The following is an 18,940-nucleotide window of genomic DNA, read 5'->3' on the forward strand; positions in this document are numbered from 1 at the left end:
ATAGTGAAATAAGTATTTTTTATTGTCATATCTCCCATCAAGTTATTTTATTCTATTTATAATAATATATTTATTCTATAAAATATTTATTCATGGGCATTCACATCATTCTGTAATCCAAAAGATACGAACATAGCTAACATGACAGACTACAATACGCATGATATATACACAACACTAGACATGAGTTCCTTGATGTATTGTCATACAATTCCATTGTGCTAATTTGCCTTTCATTTCACCTAGCCCAGTGTCATTTTCTGACAAAAGGCTTTGTGAAAATACAGGCATCTTTTGTCAGTGATAATAAATCCAAGGATGTAGAATTTTAAACAGTTCAAACAACATAGGGTTTCAAAAAATGACAAATTAATATGAATGAGCAAGTAGGCTCTTCGTTCTTCATAACAAGATCAGATGTTTCAACCCGCTGTGTGGTTCAATAATAATTACCAACATTATTAATACCGCTGGAGATTTGGACGGATGTGGTTAAAGAACCACATCTTGGAAAAACTGAACGAAATGTTTCTAGATCTATTTCTGTGATACCGGGACATCTAGTAGGAAATCTCCGTTTGGAAATAGACTATAGAAAAAAAAGTGGCTGCTTGTTTTGTTCAGATAAACATAATAAATTGTACACGGTCGATGGTCCAGTTAAAAGACGGTACGGAAGTGGCACGACGCCATCCCTGACCCGATGACGAGGACAGTTCTGCCATCTTCTGGATCACCTTGACCTCTTCTGGATCCACTAGATCCTCTGAATCTCAAAGAGTCTCACGTCTGTGTCGTACCAGACTGGGGGATCCACGTTACTATGGCAACGAGGGACCAGAGAGAAGATACAAAGATAAATTAGAAAAAAAAAAGAGGACAAACAGACCATGATGAAATCTCAATTGCTAATGTGAGGCCTGGAACAATTTACATAGGAACCTGAAGCCGAAAGCACACCGCCATGTCGAGTAACGAAATACAATGCAAATGTGTGCTTTTTGCATAAAAAAAAATGCAGCGTGCGAAAAGCAGCAGCCCCGCTAAAGTCACCTTTAAAGTGAGCTTTAATCTATAAAAACAAAACTATTTGATGTCTTTTTTTGGGTGAAAAGTGAAGAAAAAGCTGCTTTTTGTGTGCTTAAGATCCAACACGATTGGTTGCTTATGTCAGATTCACCGGTTTGACATGGGGTCTTTCCAGAGGGATCTATACGTTCATTAGAGGGCCGTTCCCTCACCGGAGGTAGATGACCCCCCACATGTAGGTGCGGAACCACATGGTGGTGCTGGCGTTGGCCTGGTACTTCCTGATCAGGATGGGGTGGGGCACCGGCAGCAGGCCCACCAGCGTCCCGTGCTGGAGGAACTTCAGGATCTCAGACTCGTCGGTCAGGCCCCTGAGGGCCAAGACAGACAGACAGACAGACAGACAGACAGACAGACAGACAGACGGACAGACGGGCAGACGGGCAGACGGGCAGACGGGCAGACGGGCAGACGGGCAGACAGACAGACAGACAGACAGACAGACCGAAAGAGATACATACAGACAGACCGACACAATGGCCCTCAGTAACACAAGTTTTGACTACCTTTTTTATATGTTTAAATTGAGCATTTGTAAAGTCCCCCGTTGATCTGGGTGGTGTTAGTGGTGGTGGTGGAGGAGGCCCTTACTTGTCTATGCAGATCTTCTCCACCTGGGGAACCAGTACTTGTAGCAGGCGCATGATGGTCTGCAGAGGCAGCTTGGCTTTCCACAACAACACCTGGGAACACCAGTGTGAGGAGAGTACAACGGTTACGTCTGTCTTGTTCAGAGTGGGCCTGGGAACAACGAAGTATGATAAACGAAACTTCTGCAAGATGGTGAGCAGGCAAGGTGTCCTACCCAGTCTGGAGTCGCCCTCCACACTGCGGAGGAAGAGGCCGTGCTGGACAACCGACTACGCCCCGACTCCGACTGAACAGCCTTTGAAGAGAATGGCGGAAAAGTTACATTTTCTTTCAAATATTCTGGAGTCTGGAGGGTAAAGCGGGCAGCATACTCCCGAAGGAGAAGAGATTTTGAGCAAAAACCTGGTTAAAACTAAATGCGGTTTCGGATTAGTCGCTTGACGCTCCATTATTTAAGACAAGCGGAGTCGCATTGAGTGTAAATACTTGGATGCGCAAGAATCGCAAAAAAAAACGTTTGGTGAGGGAATACGTTGCTATTGTGTGTTTTCTGTGTGATCACATCTTTTTGTTCCTCCGGCCTCACAAAACGTAGGATGCTGCCCCCTTGAGGTTCAGTAAGGGTATGAAGAGGTCCTTCATCCAAGTGGCCCCCAGTACCTCGTGGTCGTGCTCAGAGTTGGACTCTGTGTCGCTGGCTGCCGCAACAGCGCTGGTGTCTGCGGCGGCCTGGGTGGAGCTCCTATTCTTCAGGGTCACCATGGTGCCGTCCACACTCACCTGGGACTTCTCAGTCAGCTTGTCGATGGCTACGAGTGAGCGCACACGCGCACACACACACACACACACACACACACACACACACACACACACACACACACACACACACACACACACACAGTTAAGGTTCTGGTTCTGGTTCTGGGTTCGATCCCTCATGTTGAGCCTCTTGCAAAAAATAAAAAAACGCTATATAAATGCTTAATTCTCAGGGTAAAACCACAGACCTGGGGTTGCCTCCAGGCTGGCCTTCAGGGTGCCGGGCTCGGCGGGTGCGGCGGGCCTGGAGCCCTCCATGGCCTCCCTCTCGGTGGAGCCGGCGCGGCTGACGGCCGGGGGGCTCTTCCTGATTCGCTGCAGGGCTTTCTGGATGGCCGCCGTGTCCGTGGGCAGGTTGGCCAGCTGGTGGAAGATGCTCCGCTTGCGTATGACGGCGTACACCAGGTTGAAGTTACCTGTCAGAGCCCAAGTACGGGAAGGAGATGGGATGTTGCGGACGATTGAGACGGGGACAATATGGAAAAATAAATTAAAATGGGTAAATTTGAAATCGTGAATTTCCGACATATTTACAGGAATTTTGGGGAAAAAAATATTTCTAATCTTCTTTTTTTTGCGAGGGCCGAGGATGGGAAGGAGTTCATTGAGTCTGGCACAATAACGCATTTCTTTTGTATTTAAGATTGTGAAATTCTAAACCAGGAATTTCCAATATTTAAGTTGAGCTCAGCTTTGGGGGCCCTCACCGTCAAACTGGTACTGGATGATGTTGTTAAAGACCTCCAGAAGGAAGAAGACCAGGTGGTGGTTTTGTGCCGAGGTGAAGAGGAACCAGGGGGTGGAGAAGGCCTCTAGAAGGTGGAGCAGTTTGTTGGCCGCCACCATGGACAGGCTCTTCAGATAGGGTGAAACTGGGGACAGCGAGCGGGGGCGAGTCAGTCAGTTGAAATCCAATGAGCCTCAAATGACTCACATGGCCCTACATTGACCTGATCAGTTTAGAAACGCTTTTAAATTAAAATTGCATCAGAGTGCAACACGACTGACCATTTACATAATTAAACACAGCAACCCAATGAGAGTTATATATATATTAGAGCTGTCAAGCGATTAAAATATTTAATTGTGATTAATCGCATTAATGTCATAGTTAACTCTAATTAATCGCGATTAATCGCACATTCTTTTTCTATGCTAAATATCCCTTGATTTTTTTGTCCCATAATTCTTCTCATTTTAATTCTCTTATCAACATGGTGAAGTACATCGGCTTGCCTTGTGCAAATGATTTTTTATTGATAACAACATTGGCATATACACTGATCAAAACAGGACGATACAAAAAAAGTGCCTATAGTGCAATTAAACGACTGCTTTGAACAAATGTCATTTGAACATAGCAGTCAGGCTACTGCTTCTTTGTTTTGAGCCAAAGAAAAAAAAAAAAAAAAAGTTTTTTTTTTTTTTTTTTAATAAAACAATTACGTTAATCGCGCGATAAAAAAATTAACGCCGTTAAATTTGGTTTGCGTTAACGCCGTTAATAACGCGTTTAACTGACAGCTCTAATATATATATATATATATATATATATATATATATATATATATATATATATATATATATATATATATATATATATAATATCTTCTTAATATTAATTGGGGCACTCACCATTCACTATGATGGTGAGCAGGCAGTCGTACAGGGGCTGAAGGCGCTGGTGTCCACTGGTGATGATCTTGTGGAAGATCTAGGCAGAGTTCACCAAAGGTTTAACTCCAAGAAGGTTAGCAATTTGTAATTGTGTTACAATAACAATTCTATCCAAATTATATTATAATAATATTACTTTTGACTTCATATTAATGTATTGATATAAGCTCTTCTGTTTGATATGGGACATTGTATGAAAAACAAATCCTGATTGCATCACAATCTGGTTCCAGTAAATCCACTGTAACATCAAAGTAAAAGCGCTAGTGGTTTTCCCTCAATCACTTCCCTCTCATACCTCAGAAATACTTCCTAACCCTGAGGCTCTCTCACCACGATGAGCAGGTCGGCGTGGGAGCCCGTGAACACGGGGATGTCCATGGGAACGCGCACCAGGTAGGGCTTGTTCAGCCGCACCCCAAAGTTCCTCTCTCCGCTCAGCAGCAGCAAAATGAACACACCGATGTGCATGAGGCCCAGGCGAGCTGCTTACACACACACACATGGCCATGAAATGCACACACAACCGCATGCAGGGACACAGACGGTCATGACACACACACACACACACACACAGACACACACAGATATGGAAAATCAAGTACGTACATATGGGCTTACAACAAACAATTGTGCATTGTGGTAAAGAGTGCAGTGAAAGTTTGACTCACATTGATCGGCCCTGGCATCGTTTAAATAAAACAATATGGGGACCAGCATATCCAAAACATCACTGCTTTTCAGCACAAAGAACAGGAATTTCTGACACATCCAAAACAGAGAGACAGACAGAGAGACAGACAGACAGAGAGACAGACAGACAGACAGACAGACAGACAGACAGACAGACAGACAGACAGACAGACAGACAGACAGACAGACAGACAGACAGACACAAAAACACACGGTCAGCACAACAAGTGAATCAGACATAATCTTTGAATAATTTTGTACTTTTCATGTAAATGGTAAAACAGCTCATTTAGAAATATTACTGTTGTTCGATACTGAGCAGACTTCGTAAAGAAATACGTTGACATGCCCATAATTATAGAGCGTGCCATGTGATTATGTGGAAATCTGGTGAATTCCCAAAGGATTTGTATCAACGTGTTCAAGTTCAATTTCCTCTGAAATTTATGCATCACTGAGACCTCTTCCGGGGGGTAAAAATCCACTGCACAGATTCCAACTTGAAAGTATGTTAACCACAGCAGGCATAAAACACACACAGCTATGTCCCTGTTGCTGACGCACGTTGAACAAACTATAAACTCTGGAAATTGCCAAAAGCAAACGTCCCTTTTAAGTACAGATAGCAAGCATGTACTCTTGATCAAACGTGCCCTTCACTAAATGGTACACACACACACACACACACACACACACACACACACACACACACACACACACACACACACACACACACACACACACACACACACACACACACACACCTTGTTGAAGTCACAAAGTTTCCAGAAGAGGGTGAGGAGCTCCTGGTGGAATTGGATCTTCTTGGTGGAGTGGGGTAGGTAGGTCTGGGCCAGCGGGTTGTTCAGCAGCCTGGCAATGCCCTTCAGGATGAAGCCAAAGTCCTGAGAAAACAAGGCAAAGGCCCCCCCTTTTACCCAGGTTTCCTCTCTGCTGGCCACAGGGCATTGTTTCTGCTGCTGCCATGTGGTGTCTTACCTCTTCTCTGTGGATCCTGGATAAGTAATTCACAAAGAGGTTCTCGGGTCCCGAAGGCTGCAAAGACAAAATAACAAATACTGCTTTTTAGCGTTGTGATTATGGGATGATTTTACTTTTGTCTTTCGCAGTTGACGGTTAAGACTTCGTGCAGTGCATGGACAAAATAACAAAGACAGCATTTTAGAATTCTGATTATCGGATGATTTTACTTAAGTCTTGTGCGAGTTATAGTTAAGTTATGAGGGGGGGGGGGGGGGGGGGGGGGGGTCAAATGTCGGGCTGGAGCCTCGTCACCACTGCATACCTCGTGGTCGTCGGGAGCGAAGGGGGAGCCGGGGGTCTCTAGTTGGTCCAGAGCGGTGGCGGCGGCTGGGTCCACCTCGTGCTCCAAGGTCACCACCAGGATCTGCACGGCCAGCTCCACCAGCTGCTCCCGCTGGTCCCAGAACAGCAAGTGGTTGTAGGGGATGCCGTAGCCCACCGGGTCGTAGGCACACACAACGTTGAGCAGCGACGTGAACAGGGGCAGCGCGTGTCTGAGAGAAAGAGGGGGGGGGGGGGGGGGGGAAAGGAAGACGCTTCAGGTTGAAATGGGACGTCACCGAGCCATGAAATTGCAAGATTGCATGTTATTGAAGAGTCGAGGAGTGCCAGGCAGGATAATAGGGAAACGTAATAGAGAGATGAGGAAGGTCTTGGGTTTCCACGTGGTAGATCTATTAGCAGTCTTCTGCAAGAAGCTCAGGAACCATCTCTTCAGAATGCACATACACACTGCATAAACAAATGAATGGGTTTTCCCGGCGTAAATGGGATCAGTGATAAACCCTTTCGATGGAGGCGTTGGCTAAATGCCGTAAATATATAATTGTTCACCTAAAAACTCTTTTCAGCTTTTACTTTGATACATCTAATATATTTGCTCAAAAAAGTTTGAGTAAGCTGTAGATGTTAGAAAAAGCATGACACTGAAGACACTGACATTGATATATTTGTGTGCATAGAGCTATAAGGGCCCAGAGAGAAAGGGACCAGACTTTAAAACCCTTTCTCCGTGTTAACATTCGGTGTGTTTCGGTGGAGCTCGCGGCCGGGGTACCTGTCGTCTGTGGAGCAGAAGAAGGAGACCCAGGGGTTCCTGCTGTCTGAGGTGGAGGGCGACAGGTACATGGCCTCTGAGAAACAGGTGAGCAGCAGCTTCAGCAGCTCCGCCCTGAGCGCCACACAGAGCGTGGAGTGAAACATCAGTTTCTTCAAACGAAAAACAAACTCTGACACAACATGTTTTAGAGGAATAGTACGTAGGTGGTAGTAATGATTGTAGTGAAATAGATCGATCCAGGTCAAAATATTTGTCCTAAATGCAAAAAGACTTAAAGAAGAAGGATATGGTAGATTTGCCTTCTATGGGGTAAGGGTTAGACAAATGCGTTAAATGCAACTAATTATTGGGTTGCCAGGTTACATCAATCAAATGATCTGGCTACATCCTCGTACATCCAATGTAGTGAATGGAGACAGCGAGAGCCTGCAAAGCAATAAAGCACCGCCCCTCAATGAATAAACAAAGTGTCTCCCAGAAGTGTGCCTGATGGCTTTTATTTTTAAAATATTGATAGTGGGCGGGGACTAGCTCAAACAGGGTGTTTGGTTATCTAATGAGAGCAGAGAGAGCCTACCTGTTGAGGTCATGGAGGTAGTTGTGGGGTGGGGACTGAGCGAAGCCCACTCCAGCCTCCCAGATGTATTCACAGCTGTCCATGGACTGGATGTCCTCAGTAGACTCCTGCACAGGTCATGGTATTCTCTACATTAGCATAGTTTACATTTCTTCAAATAAACAAACAGAAAGAAATTAATATGATACTCCCTTTTTGACCATAATTGGTACATCATGAAAGTTATTTTATATTAAAAATATGTATATTATTATGTCAAATGTCCTATCAATAATCAAACATCAGAGAGTTTTGCGATGGGGGAGCAACATGCTGTTGGGTGGCACAGTTGATCAAAATAGATAAACTGCATTTCTCTTCATTAAAATACAAGCTAACACACATACTTAGAATGCATATTCTAAATGCAAATATAAATACATTGATAAATGGCTGTACATGAAAAAAACAATCCAAAACCAAAGTGTCAAGTACAAAAATAAAGTACAGAAGAAGACCGCTATAGTGAGAAGTCCAGAGAGCTCCCGTGCCATGTGGATGAAGGAGGTGCCGAGCACTTGACTTGGCACGTACATATACGACACCTCTGTAGAGATAACTCCTGTGTTGCTATCGCTAAGCATTTGGCTACTGTGCCACAGGAACTCTAGAAGAGTCAAAGCAAATACCACCATGCAGTAAGCACACCCCTTCATTTGGGCAAATCCTGAATTACTGGTATAACATTTGACTGTTCGGTTGTGATCCGTGTACCTGTGTGTACCTGTGTGTGTACTTGTGTGTGTATGTGTGTGCGCGTGCATAATAGTGCAGGTTTATCAAGCCCTTGGAGCAATAACGGGGACAAGAACAACAGCCACTGGGCATTTCCCTCCCACTATGACAAGCCTCATTGAATGTGACATTTCCTTGGGGTGGCTGTGTTGCTTGAGTGTGAGTGTGTGCCTGTGTGTGTGTGTGTGTGTGCGTGTGCGTGTGCGTGTGCGTGAGTGAGTGCCTGCGAGTGCCTGTGTGTGCCTGTGTGTGTGCGTGTGTGCGCGTGTTTGTGTGTGTGCCTGTGTGTGTGTGTGCGTGTGCGTGTGTGTGAGCGTGTGCTTGAGTGAGTTAGGTCAAACAGGAGCCGGCAGCAACTACAACACGCAGGTGTTTGCTCAGCGTGAATTAGACGTGTTCACCCTCTCCTCCTCAGCCCAGTTAACAAACACAGGCCCGGCAGCCACTCCCACCCATCGGGGGTGTACAGTCACTGATTAACCGTGGTGGAAGGCTGCCTAACAAGGTGGGGTTTGTGAACGGGGGGAGAGAACATTGCTTACGGGTGTTAATCGCAGCAGAGGAGCTCACCAGCAGCTGCAGATCTCAATGACAAGCTCTCACAGAATGGTTTGTTTGCCAGCTCTGTCCCTTGGGGTCAGACGTGGGTGTGATGCTTATTCCAGAGACAGTATCAACCAAGCAGATTATTACTGTCTCATTTGATCAAAAAAGTCATCTGTAACCTCATGACTAATGCTTCCAAGGAGCTATGTTTATTTGAATGTTTACTCCCCTTATATGCATCACCGACCGGATGGGATAGATGGACTTAACATGACCTCAACACTTTGAACGTTATTGCACTCAATGATTTTGTTTTTACAAATCGGTGGACGCCAGCCAGAATGGCTGACTGTAGCCGCGTCAGCTAACGGGCATCCTTTAAATGAACAAATAAACCCAGCAGGGGGACTTCTGGGAAGCTGGTGGCGGTTGCCATGCAGACAGATGGTGTGACAGACGGACAGCCGAGGACAGATGGACTCACAGGGCCGTCCTTCTTGTGGCCTCGGACCGTGAAGTCCGGACAGAAGAGCAGGTCAGCGATGGCCATCAGGAGCGACTCTGCCAGGGGCCTCGCGTCGTCCGAGTCATCGTCCGGGTCCAAACACTGGAAGAGAGAAAGAAAATAGATATGAAATTAATAACTTCTCTGAGTTATGGATTCATGAGGAATGGAATTGGTAGGTTACCCGACTGTTTTCTCTTATAAAAAATGTGTCATTGTTATACAAGTTAAACAAGTTTCATATCCAAAAAACATCAAGGCTAATATCAAACATTTGATACTCAACACTACATAAAAAATTATTCCCCATTTTCCATTCCAGTCTTTCACATTTTCCCTCATTCTGGCACTTTAATCAGGAGTAATTCAATACCTGCTTAATTCAAGAGGGGAAAATGGGAGGGAAGAGGGGGGATACAATATAGGCAGTGTTTGGACCAGTCTCTGCTGTAGACCAGGTAACCAGAGAACCATGTAGCGCAGCAGCAGCCAGCATTAGGGAGAAGGAAAAAAGGGTGAAATCCTTCTACAAGGCCATCTGCAATGGCCTTGTTGAACCCTATGTATACACACTATATACTGGGAGCCCTGTTCTTGATAATTGTTTGCATGACTGTGCCATAGATGGAGACAATGGCTATTTGATTTAAGAAGTCCTTTGGGGAAAATAATACAATTTGAAGAAGTATAGCACTCCTATGCTACAATAAAAAAGTAAGTTATTTGCAGATTTCTTTCCCCTTAAAAGATCATCATAGTCTCTAAAGTGGGTTCTAATCACACCATTATAATGCAGAGCTTACACATTCTCATCATAATCGCAATAACAACTGTTGCAACGCAACAGTTGTACTTAACAGAATGATGATAGACTGTAGCTTTGGTTTTCGTACATTTTCTCAGTTGTGGGTCAGTTCGAAGATAGTGGAGACCATGGCAACAGGAGTAACATAGCAGTTCTCACACTCTCGCCACTGGAACCACAACAGCTGCACCAGCAACCCATTTACAGACACCAGCTCCTAGTTGTGCATCTGCCTCTTTTACAACGATGACGACGACGACGATGACGATGAGGAAGAACCTCTCACCCCGGCTCTTCCAGCTCCGGGCACGTTCGACCAGAAGAAGCCCCTCCAGTCGGCGTCCTCGAAGATGTAGGGCAGGACACGGGTCAGCAGGCGTGTGCAGTTCAGAACGATCTGCCTCTCTTTGTCTGAAGGACAGCCCGAGTCGGCTCCCTGGACCAGCTTCTCCACCGCCTCGGAGACGCAACACACGGACACACACACTCAGTATGAGCCACGGATTCGGCGGCTGGAGGGAGAATCCTATCGGGTCTCATCAAGAGGAGGATGAATGGTTTCAATGAACTATGGCCTTCCAACAATGACATATGACAATGATAAGAAGGGGTTGCCTTGGCTTTTATTACCACTACTCCTTCAGCGATTACAGTATAATATACAAATTATCATCATCATCAACCAGGTAGAAAATCATTGAGATTAAAATCTCTTCTACGAGAATGACCTGGCCAAGAAATCAGGCTCCCTTGAAGAGCAAAAAAGTTATTGTTGGGGAAACTCCGGCTTATAGCAATAAAAAAAGACAATGTGAACCCCAAAGATTGATCATTTGGGGTTCTTAATAGTCACATGTGAAGTTGAATTATAATTCTGTGAAGGACCTTATTCATCCAACAAGTTTTAAAACAAATAATTGTAACTTAACTGTTTTGTTTAGTTAATTCAGTTGCACTTTGGTGTACAGTGACCGGAATCAAATACAGCAAAACTAAAGTCCAAGTGAATGAAGTGTATTCCACAATGTACTCCTTACGCCTGCTCCTCTTGTTCCAACGGCTCTACTCCCAATCCAATTAAAGGCCATTTGTATCGGTTACATGTTCTCCGACCCTTAAAAAGACCCCAGGCTGGGAATAACAAACACACTTGCATTCTTTGTGCTCTGACTGTAACCAAGGTGGACTCTCTACAACCTGTCTACGCCATCACAAGCCGAGACTGAAGTTGTAAAGCACATTTTGGAAACCATGCTAACTCTAGCTATGTACATTTCATTACAAGTGGAATACCAAGACAGAAGTTATATTATATAAATAGGAAAATATAAATATGGAGGAGTTTTTGTTCTTTAATTAATTCGGGCTGATTTGAGAGAACTGAGGAAGACTCATCTTATCTTATATCACCTTATAGCAGAGGGTTGCCAGGTTGGACGGGGATTCCTCTCTAACAGCCCGGATCTCCGCTGCAGGCACCAAAGCAAAGGCATCCTGGATGGAAATGGCGGTGTCTGCCCAGAACTGGTCCCAGAACGCATCGTCTGAAGCCTCTACGGGCTGAAGGACAGGGCGGCACACGTCATACTGTGTTGTGTGTGCATTCAAAATCAGATGTTGTGCATTGTATGTATGTATATTATGTATGTATGTATGGATGGATGGATGGATGGATGGATGGATGGATGGATGGATGGATGTATAGATGGATGTATAGATGGATGTATAGATGGATGTATAGATGGATGTTTGTATGTAGTGTAGGTCCAGGCTCGGAGGGTTGTTGTGTCTACTCTGTCCTATAGCTGAAAGGTACTGGGTTCGATCCCCAATGTCTGTGACGTACCTGTATGCACCATGAAGCAAGATGCCATCTACCTGCTAGTTAATGAGATGTATTTGAATTCACTTTAGATTGTTTTGGGAAAACTTTAAAGTAAAACAGGCACAATCTTCTTTAATGAAAGAAGAATATTATAAACTACCACCATTACTCAAGTCAATACATAATTAGTGTTGCAGGCTGACTACTTAATAGCAGCAGTCGATCAAATAATTTCACACTTTTTCTTTTGCGAATGCATGAAATATCTAATGCATTATCAGATTTACGAGGGCGTATATTATCTAAGGAAAGGCATGCGAAATTTGTGTGATTTGGGAAATGTATATAGATTAATGTCGTGGAAATCCGTGACATATGCGATGATGCATAGCAGTGAATCGAGATGGTGTTGATCGCGTTCAGGTTCCACCCAACGGTCCACCTTAAAATGATCTTCTCAAAGCAGGGCTCGGGGATATGTTTGACACTTAAATTAATAAAGAATATTAATGTATGTCTATGTTTAGCGATTGAACTTAGTCTAGAACATGAAGACACATTTTGTGATTTCCAAAACCCTTTTTTCTATAAATATCGCATCAGAAAAGGCAACAATCGCAGCTAAAACTCAAACAATCTTAGTCTAAATAATAGGTAAATACATAACTTTTTTCAAACAGCTTCCGCCCGTCATTACCAAAATAGTTATTCAACGTTTTATCATGTTAAATTCTAATGATGGGTCTTAAAAACTAAAAAGTAGGCTACCATCTGGAACTCGAAATTAAACTCCAGAAGAAGAAAGAAATGTCAGAAGAATAAACAACACATGCAGTCAAAGTAAGAGCAGCCTCAAAACAAACCTGTGTTTTGGTGGTCAATTGTATCACTGCCTTTCTAAAGTGAAGTTTCGAGTCAGCGTTTCCCATTTTTTCCAGAAAGTGCTGCAGCCACAAGTGCGTCTGCTGCCTGTTAACAGAACGGTGACGCTCAGCCAGCGACCGTCTCCCGCATCCACCTGACAGCTGCTCCCACGGCCCGCCAGCTCCCTACTGAGCAGGATGCAACACCAGGCCACTTCCGGGATCTAAAAGTACATATTTACTCTCAATTAGTCGTCATTCCATTCTCGCTGGAGCTGACGTGAACATTTGACCCTGCGCCGCATTAACCATCTCGATTATACTGGTCGTTATCATCATTATCATCGTCATTCTCCTCCTCCTCAGCAGCATCATCATCATCATCATCATCATCATCATTCTCCTCATTATCAACAACAACAACAACAACAACATCAGCAAAAACAACGACAATGTCATCAGCAACAATGTAATATAATGCATAGAAATATCATATGTTTTATTTCACACATTTTCATACGATTCGTACGATTATTAACCTAGAAAAAGAACAATAGTGACACCAAGTGAATTAAATGTAGACTTGGATACATTGCTTGCAAAATATGAGCTTTACATGTGTTTTACAAGGCCTACTAGTTCAGAATAATATTCTTTTAAGGCGTTTGATCGTCCAAGAAAAATAAGTTAATTCATCTGATATTCAATGTTTTAACTTGAGTTTTGCCATTATTCCAACGAATACAAACTAAACACTAGGCTACAACAGCATGCAAAGCAAAACAAGATTTTACAAATTTCTTAAAAGGTTAATGCAATATTTTCACTGTACCATATTGCATTGAGGATGACTTTTTGTTACCTGGCCAGCCAGGTTTTAAAAACGTTTTTGTTTTAGCTGAAACTACTGTAATGTATATTTCATATCGCCTTAACATTAAGTGTCTGTTCTTCCGAACCTTTCATCAGCCAGTTATGACACCAACCGATCAGTTGCCATTAGAAGCATCGGCACAATAGCATACAGCATGTCCTCTTAATACTGATATTTGCACTATTTAAAATATAATATCTTTATAGTTTAAGTAACTAAACAAAATATCCAATACTAAAACTCAGTGTAATCAATTATAATACTTAACACTTAGACATCACTATCTACTGATTATCACCTGTTTTATTAAAGGTATTGGAGTGTAAGATAGTAATTTGTTTGTATGCAAACATACTTGTCATATTTCCATATTTCCAAGTAAAGAATTATGGATTTTGTTTTGATGACTCATCCACTTTGGGTCTGCCAAAAGATTTCTTCACGCTAAAGGGGCAGTAGACATGTCTTTTTTGCTGTAAGCCAATCATATCTCTTTCCCCGCCTAACAGTTGCACTACTAAGAAGACATAACAGACCCTGCAAGTACAGTCAAGCAGATGTGGATCCGTAGTCCACATACTGATTCTCTCTGCTAGGACGAAATGCACGTAACAAAAGGGCTTGGCTTTCTTATGTGCGCCCTGGCCGCACTATCCACCACAGATGCAGTAAGGATGTTATGATTATTCATTGCTTTTAACAAAATTATAGTGCACTTTGTATTCTTGATAAGTAAATGTTTTTGCATGTTTTTCATAAGTCTTAAAGTAATCTTCTTCTCCATCTCTTTAGGGATTACTAAGGAAAGAGAGGTCAGTGTTATATGGACGTTCAAGTAAGCAACCTTTTCTTGCTTGAAGCTCTCCGGAAGATTATCTGATTCCTCTGCATCCAGGAGAGAGGCAGATCTAAAACTCGTCTTTATTCATCTTTTTCAGGAGGAATCTGCCAAAATGGGGGCACATCTGTTGCATCTTTGCTAGGAGGAGATCACTTGTTTTGCTTGTGCCATGATGGTTTTGCAGGTGACCACTGTGAAACTGGTGAGTGAAACTCCTTGCTTTAATTCTGCTCTCTAAAACCTCCCCTTTCTCTCATAAATTAGTTGTTAAAATCCTTTCTGTACCATTTGGGCCTTTCCCTATCTATAGATTCCAGTGACAGCTGTATTATCGGCATGGGGCTGTACTACAGAGGCACCAGGTCCAAATCAATGAGCGGGAGAACATGTCTGGAATGGGACTTACATACCAGAGAGTCCTTCTTGACATCGGATGTGAATTCAGGAAGACACAACTACTGCAGGTTGGACGGCAATCCACTCAAAAGACTCTTCACTAAGGGACTAATGGGCCCGAAACTCTAATAACCTTTTTTTGGTTTCCCCCAGAAATCTACAGTTCAGACTGCGTCCCTGGTGTTACGTCTGGAAGAATGGCGCCCGTGCCCGAGAGAATTGCAGAATTCCCCGCTGCAACGTTCAACCAGGTAAGTCTGCTTTGCATGGTCGGGATGTACAGATGTACAGATGTACACATGTACAGATGTGAGTAACCTATACATTTTATTATTCGCATCTCCGTTGGTTAAATTTTCACATTGTGATGTTAAAGGTGATTCTTCGGAAGATCCTTCCCCAACTTTGAATCCATCCCCCGAACCACCGAAAGGTAAGGTCCATGTGTTTGAGATACTTCATTTAAGGTTCTTCTACAAGGTTTTCTCCAACAACATGTACTCTTTTCCAAGAAGGGTCTAAACTTTCTAAAGGGTGTTCCTCTCTCACGCAGCATCAACCTGTGGCCGGCGAAACAGCAGGCAGATGAAGATCGTGGGCGGGACCATAGCCACTGTGGAATCCCACCCATGGGTGGCTGCAATATTTTGGATTAGCAAATCCAGGCAGAGGCTATTCCGGTGCGGGGGAAGCCTGATCTCCCCCTGCTGGGTGTTGACGGCCGCCCATTGCTTCCCGGAAGGGTGAGAACCGGGACATGCTCAACACCAGCAGTCACTCCAGCAGGTGCAATGGTTGGCGGGACGATCCTGATATTCAATACTCATTTGTGTGTTTTTACCCGACCCAGTGCGGCGACCAAAGCTCGACGCCTATCCGTCATTTTGGGGAAGAGTGCATTGAACGAGACCGTGCCATACTCCGAGCAGGCGTTCCGGGTGGATGAAGTGTTTGTCCACGAGGCTTTTGACAACAGCGATGGGAACTACAACAATGACATTGGTAGGATTTCTTACGACATACTTAGATACTTTTTTTTACTCTTTGAATTTGAGTTTCTTATGATCTGCTTTTCTCCAGCTCTGCTAAGGTTGAAGGGGAGGCCTGGGCAGTGTGCAAATGAGACCAGGACAGTCAGGACGGTCTGTCTGCCACCGCCCGGAGATAGGCTTCAGTCAGGGATCCAATGTGAGATAGCAGGCTATGGAAAAGAGCAGCAAGGTGCATTACCTACAAGTTCCATGCACATATACTCGTACAGAACCTGGCCGATCTGTGAACAGCTCTCCTAAAAAGGGTTGTTTTGTGTTGGATTTCTCCAGGCCTGTGGTATAACTCCCAGTACCTCCGACAAGCCACGGTCCTTCTCTTGGCTCAGGATGTGTGTCAGGATAAGGACTACTATGGCCACCTGATCACAGGGAATATGTTTTGTGCTGCTCGTCCCGATTGGAGTCAGGATGCGTGTGAGGTATGTATCACGCAAGTCCTAACCTGATAAGAGGAGTTGAGATTTATCAGGTTTTTTTCATGTTTTTTTTTCCCGCTCCTTCTTCTTGTTTACCACAGGGAGACTCAGGAGGACCTCTGGTGTGTGAAGTAGATGACAGGCTGTACCTCTTCGGCATCGTCAGCTGGGGCGACGGTTGCGCAAGGGAGAACCGGCCAGGTGTGTACACCATGGTAACCAATTACAACCAGTGGATAGCCGAGAAAACCGGCCTATCCTCCTTCACAGCGAGCCCCATGCTGGCTCCTGAGAAGTGAACTCCTCACAATACACACTATATCTGCTGTAGGAGTGTGTGTGTGTGTGTGTGTGTGTGTGTGTGTGTGTGTGTGTGTGTGTGTGTGTGTGTGTGTGTGTGTGTGTGTGTGTGTGTGTGTGTGTGTGTGTGTGTGTGTGTGATGCATTTCGTGCTGGCTGCGATTCATTCAGTGCGGAATGTAGGCAGTGCCGTGGTTGGTTTTAAGTGGGTTTGAGTTTGGTTTTTGTGTTGATATTTTAAGCGATTATTATTTTTGAGAAATATTTTTGTACTTCATTGTAGATGTTTTTGCTTCACTCTTATGCTGCTTTTCAATTGAATAAATGTGTTTATATTTTCCAATGGGTTTATGGTTATTGATTCATGTTTGCCTCCACCTTATTAACTGCTGAATGGTAACTAGAATTCGAATACTCTAGTAATCTTATAGTATTAACAACATTTGTGTAGTGAACTCCATCTAACCGGTCAGTCCGACAAAAGACTTATTTTGGGCCATAGTAAGTAAAACAGATTCTAAGAACTAAACACCAAGCCGAAGAAACCCATATATGGACATATTGAATATTGCCAAGAGTCAGGATACTAGCAAAACAGAAAGATGATTTGATTATGAAACCATCTGCTTCAATAGTATAGCCCTTATTTTGAAAAAAGGAATAATATCATGTCTTATCTGATGACATAAACGAAAATGTTGCAATAGATAAAGTGATGTTGTTGGTAAAATTGTTTACAATTTCAAACCAATTGTTTGAACATATACCACGTACAAAGTGCGTAAACTTACTGTAAAACAGGGGTTCTGAAACTTTTTTGGCCTGTGACCTCATCTTCACATCTGACATTTTTTACTGTTTTGTACATCTGCTTCCATTCACACACATCGGTTTAACCAAATCCATATCTGCCTGTAATATCAATGACCCAGTGAGCAGATGTGCAAAGCACCACATTAAATGATCAGAATGTCTGTCTGTTAGTATATATACAGGAGTCAGGAGCCTATAGGATATGTATGAGATTATTGTTTTTATTCCAAAATGTTTTATCCAATATTTACATCTTATAAGTCAGCAATTTCCCATGACCCCATATGCATAGCCTTGCAACGGCAGCTGTAGCCCACACCTCAATGTTGGGAAACAGTGCTCTAAACCTCTATTACCAATGCTTCCTTACAAAAACAGGAACCAAATGGTCACGACAAAGTCTCCAACAAGCTTCCGGGAGTAGATGATGGTTTTCCACTTTAACTGGGAAACCCTCTTACACAACGTCCAGGTGTCCTCCCGTCCGAGTCGGGGCAGGGATTAGGGGAAGCCCCCCTACGCCCCAGAAGGGGACAGCTGCCGTTGAGACCCTCAAACGTAGAGTCTACTACGGGACGCCCCAACACAGCTGACCCTGTTAAATATGATCCAGGGAACTGAGTCAGGAGGGGGGAGAAATACTCCATTCACTATTTAAGGAATGTGTCTTTAAAGGACCTATGCAATGCACTGTAAACTCTCATGCAGATAAGGTTGCACCATTCACTACGTGTGGCATTAAATGCATTTTTGGATTTAGCAATTGTTTTTTTTTGTCGCAATAGGCCAAATATCGCAATGTCTTAAGAAAACTATTAGTACCTGCATTTTGGGTACCTGCTAGGTACCAACCAACCGCGCCGGCTCTTTAAACCATGAGGTCTGGTTCTGTGAGACAAGGCTCCTATCAAGCTTAACAGTCCGGAAGAAGTTCAATGTGAAGTCCACGGCTGCATCTCTCAAACTCACCCATAGATAGCAGCACTGACTCTTTCAATTGATAAAGTACGTCACGCTTAACAGGAATGGACTTGTAATGGGATATTATTTACCTAAAGAGGACCGTTTATAGACACACATTCCAATGCATATACCCAGGCTGCTTACACATTGTTGTGTGATTGGTGTTGCTCTGTTGTGACAGGAGAGAGTGTTTGGGCCTCCTTATGAATATTCACAAATGGGTTCTGCACCAAGGATTCTTAACACCAGGCAGCTTGTTAAATACTTCACAGTTCCCAGCAGCGTCATAACGGTGAAAATATGTGACCGATTTATGCCAAAACTAAAAAAAAATCGGGTGAATGGAAGAGTTGCCTACACTGCTATATCAGGACATTCTCAGCCATACAAACATCTACAGCCTTCTACCGCTGATGT

At 43.7% G+C, this 18,940-nt stretch overlaps 2 protein-coding genes across 2 annotated transcripts; one reads left to right on the plus strand and one right to left on the minus strand.

Annotated features, from left to right (window-relative positions):
• Positions 1-4: 4 nt before the first annotated feature.
• Positions 5-13,104, minus strand: hid1b (HID1 domain containing b). Its single transcript, XM_030340961.1, has 19 exons — positions 12,869-13,104; positions 11,591-11,740; positions 10,467-10,637; positions 9,355-9,477; positions 7,551-7,657; positions 6,971-7,084; positions 6,176-6,407; positions 5,869-5,925; positions 5,634-5,774; positions 4,848-4,938; positions 4,510-4,661; positions 4,135-4,213; positions 3,207-3,371; positions 2,688-2,915; positions 2,341-2,489; positions 1,895-1,975; positions 1,681-1,772; positions 1,242-1,400; positions 5-821 (listed from the first exon to the last, which is right to left on the minus strand). Exons 1-19 carry the CDS (start codon positions 12,932-12,934, stop codon positions 758-760), a joined length of 2,421 nt encoding a protein of 806 aa, XP_030196821.1. The 5' UTR covers positions 12,935-13,104; the 3' UTR covers positions 5-757.
• A 1,138-nt stretch (positions 13,105-14,242) lies between these two features.
• Positions 14,243-17,087, plus strand: plaub (plasminogen activator, urokinase b). Its single transcript, XM_030339376.1, has 11 exons — positions 14,243-14,410; positions 14,535-14,577; positions 14,681-14,785; positions 14,894-15,047; positions 15,133-15,230; positions 15,356-15,412; positions 15,533-15,722; positions 15,830-15,981; positions 16,060-16,200; positions 16,302-16,450; positions 16,549-17,087. The coding sequence occupies exons 1-11, from the start codon at positions 14,345-14,347 to the stop codon at positions 16,744-16,746; spliced, it is 1,353 nt and encodes a 450-aa protein (XP_030195236.1). The 5' UTR covers positions 14,243-14,344; the 3' UTR covers positions 16,747-17,087.
• The last annotated feature ends 1,853 nt before the right edge of the window (positions 17,088-18,940 follow it).

This window comes from Gadus morhua, chromosome 18, assembly GCF_902167405.1.
Source record: "Gadus morhua chromosome 18, gadMor3.0, whole genome shotgun sequence".
In the NCBI taxonomy this organism is placed as follows: domain Eukaryota; kingdom Metazoa; phylum Chordata; class Actinopteri; order Gadiformes; family Gadidae; genus Gadus; species Gadus morhua.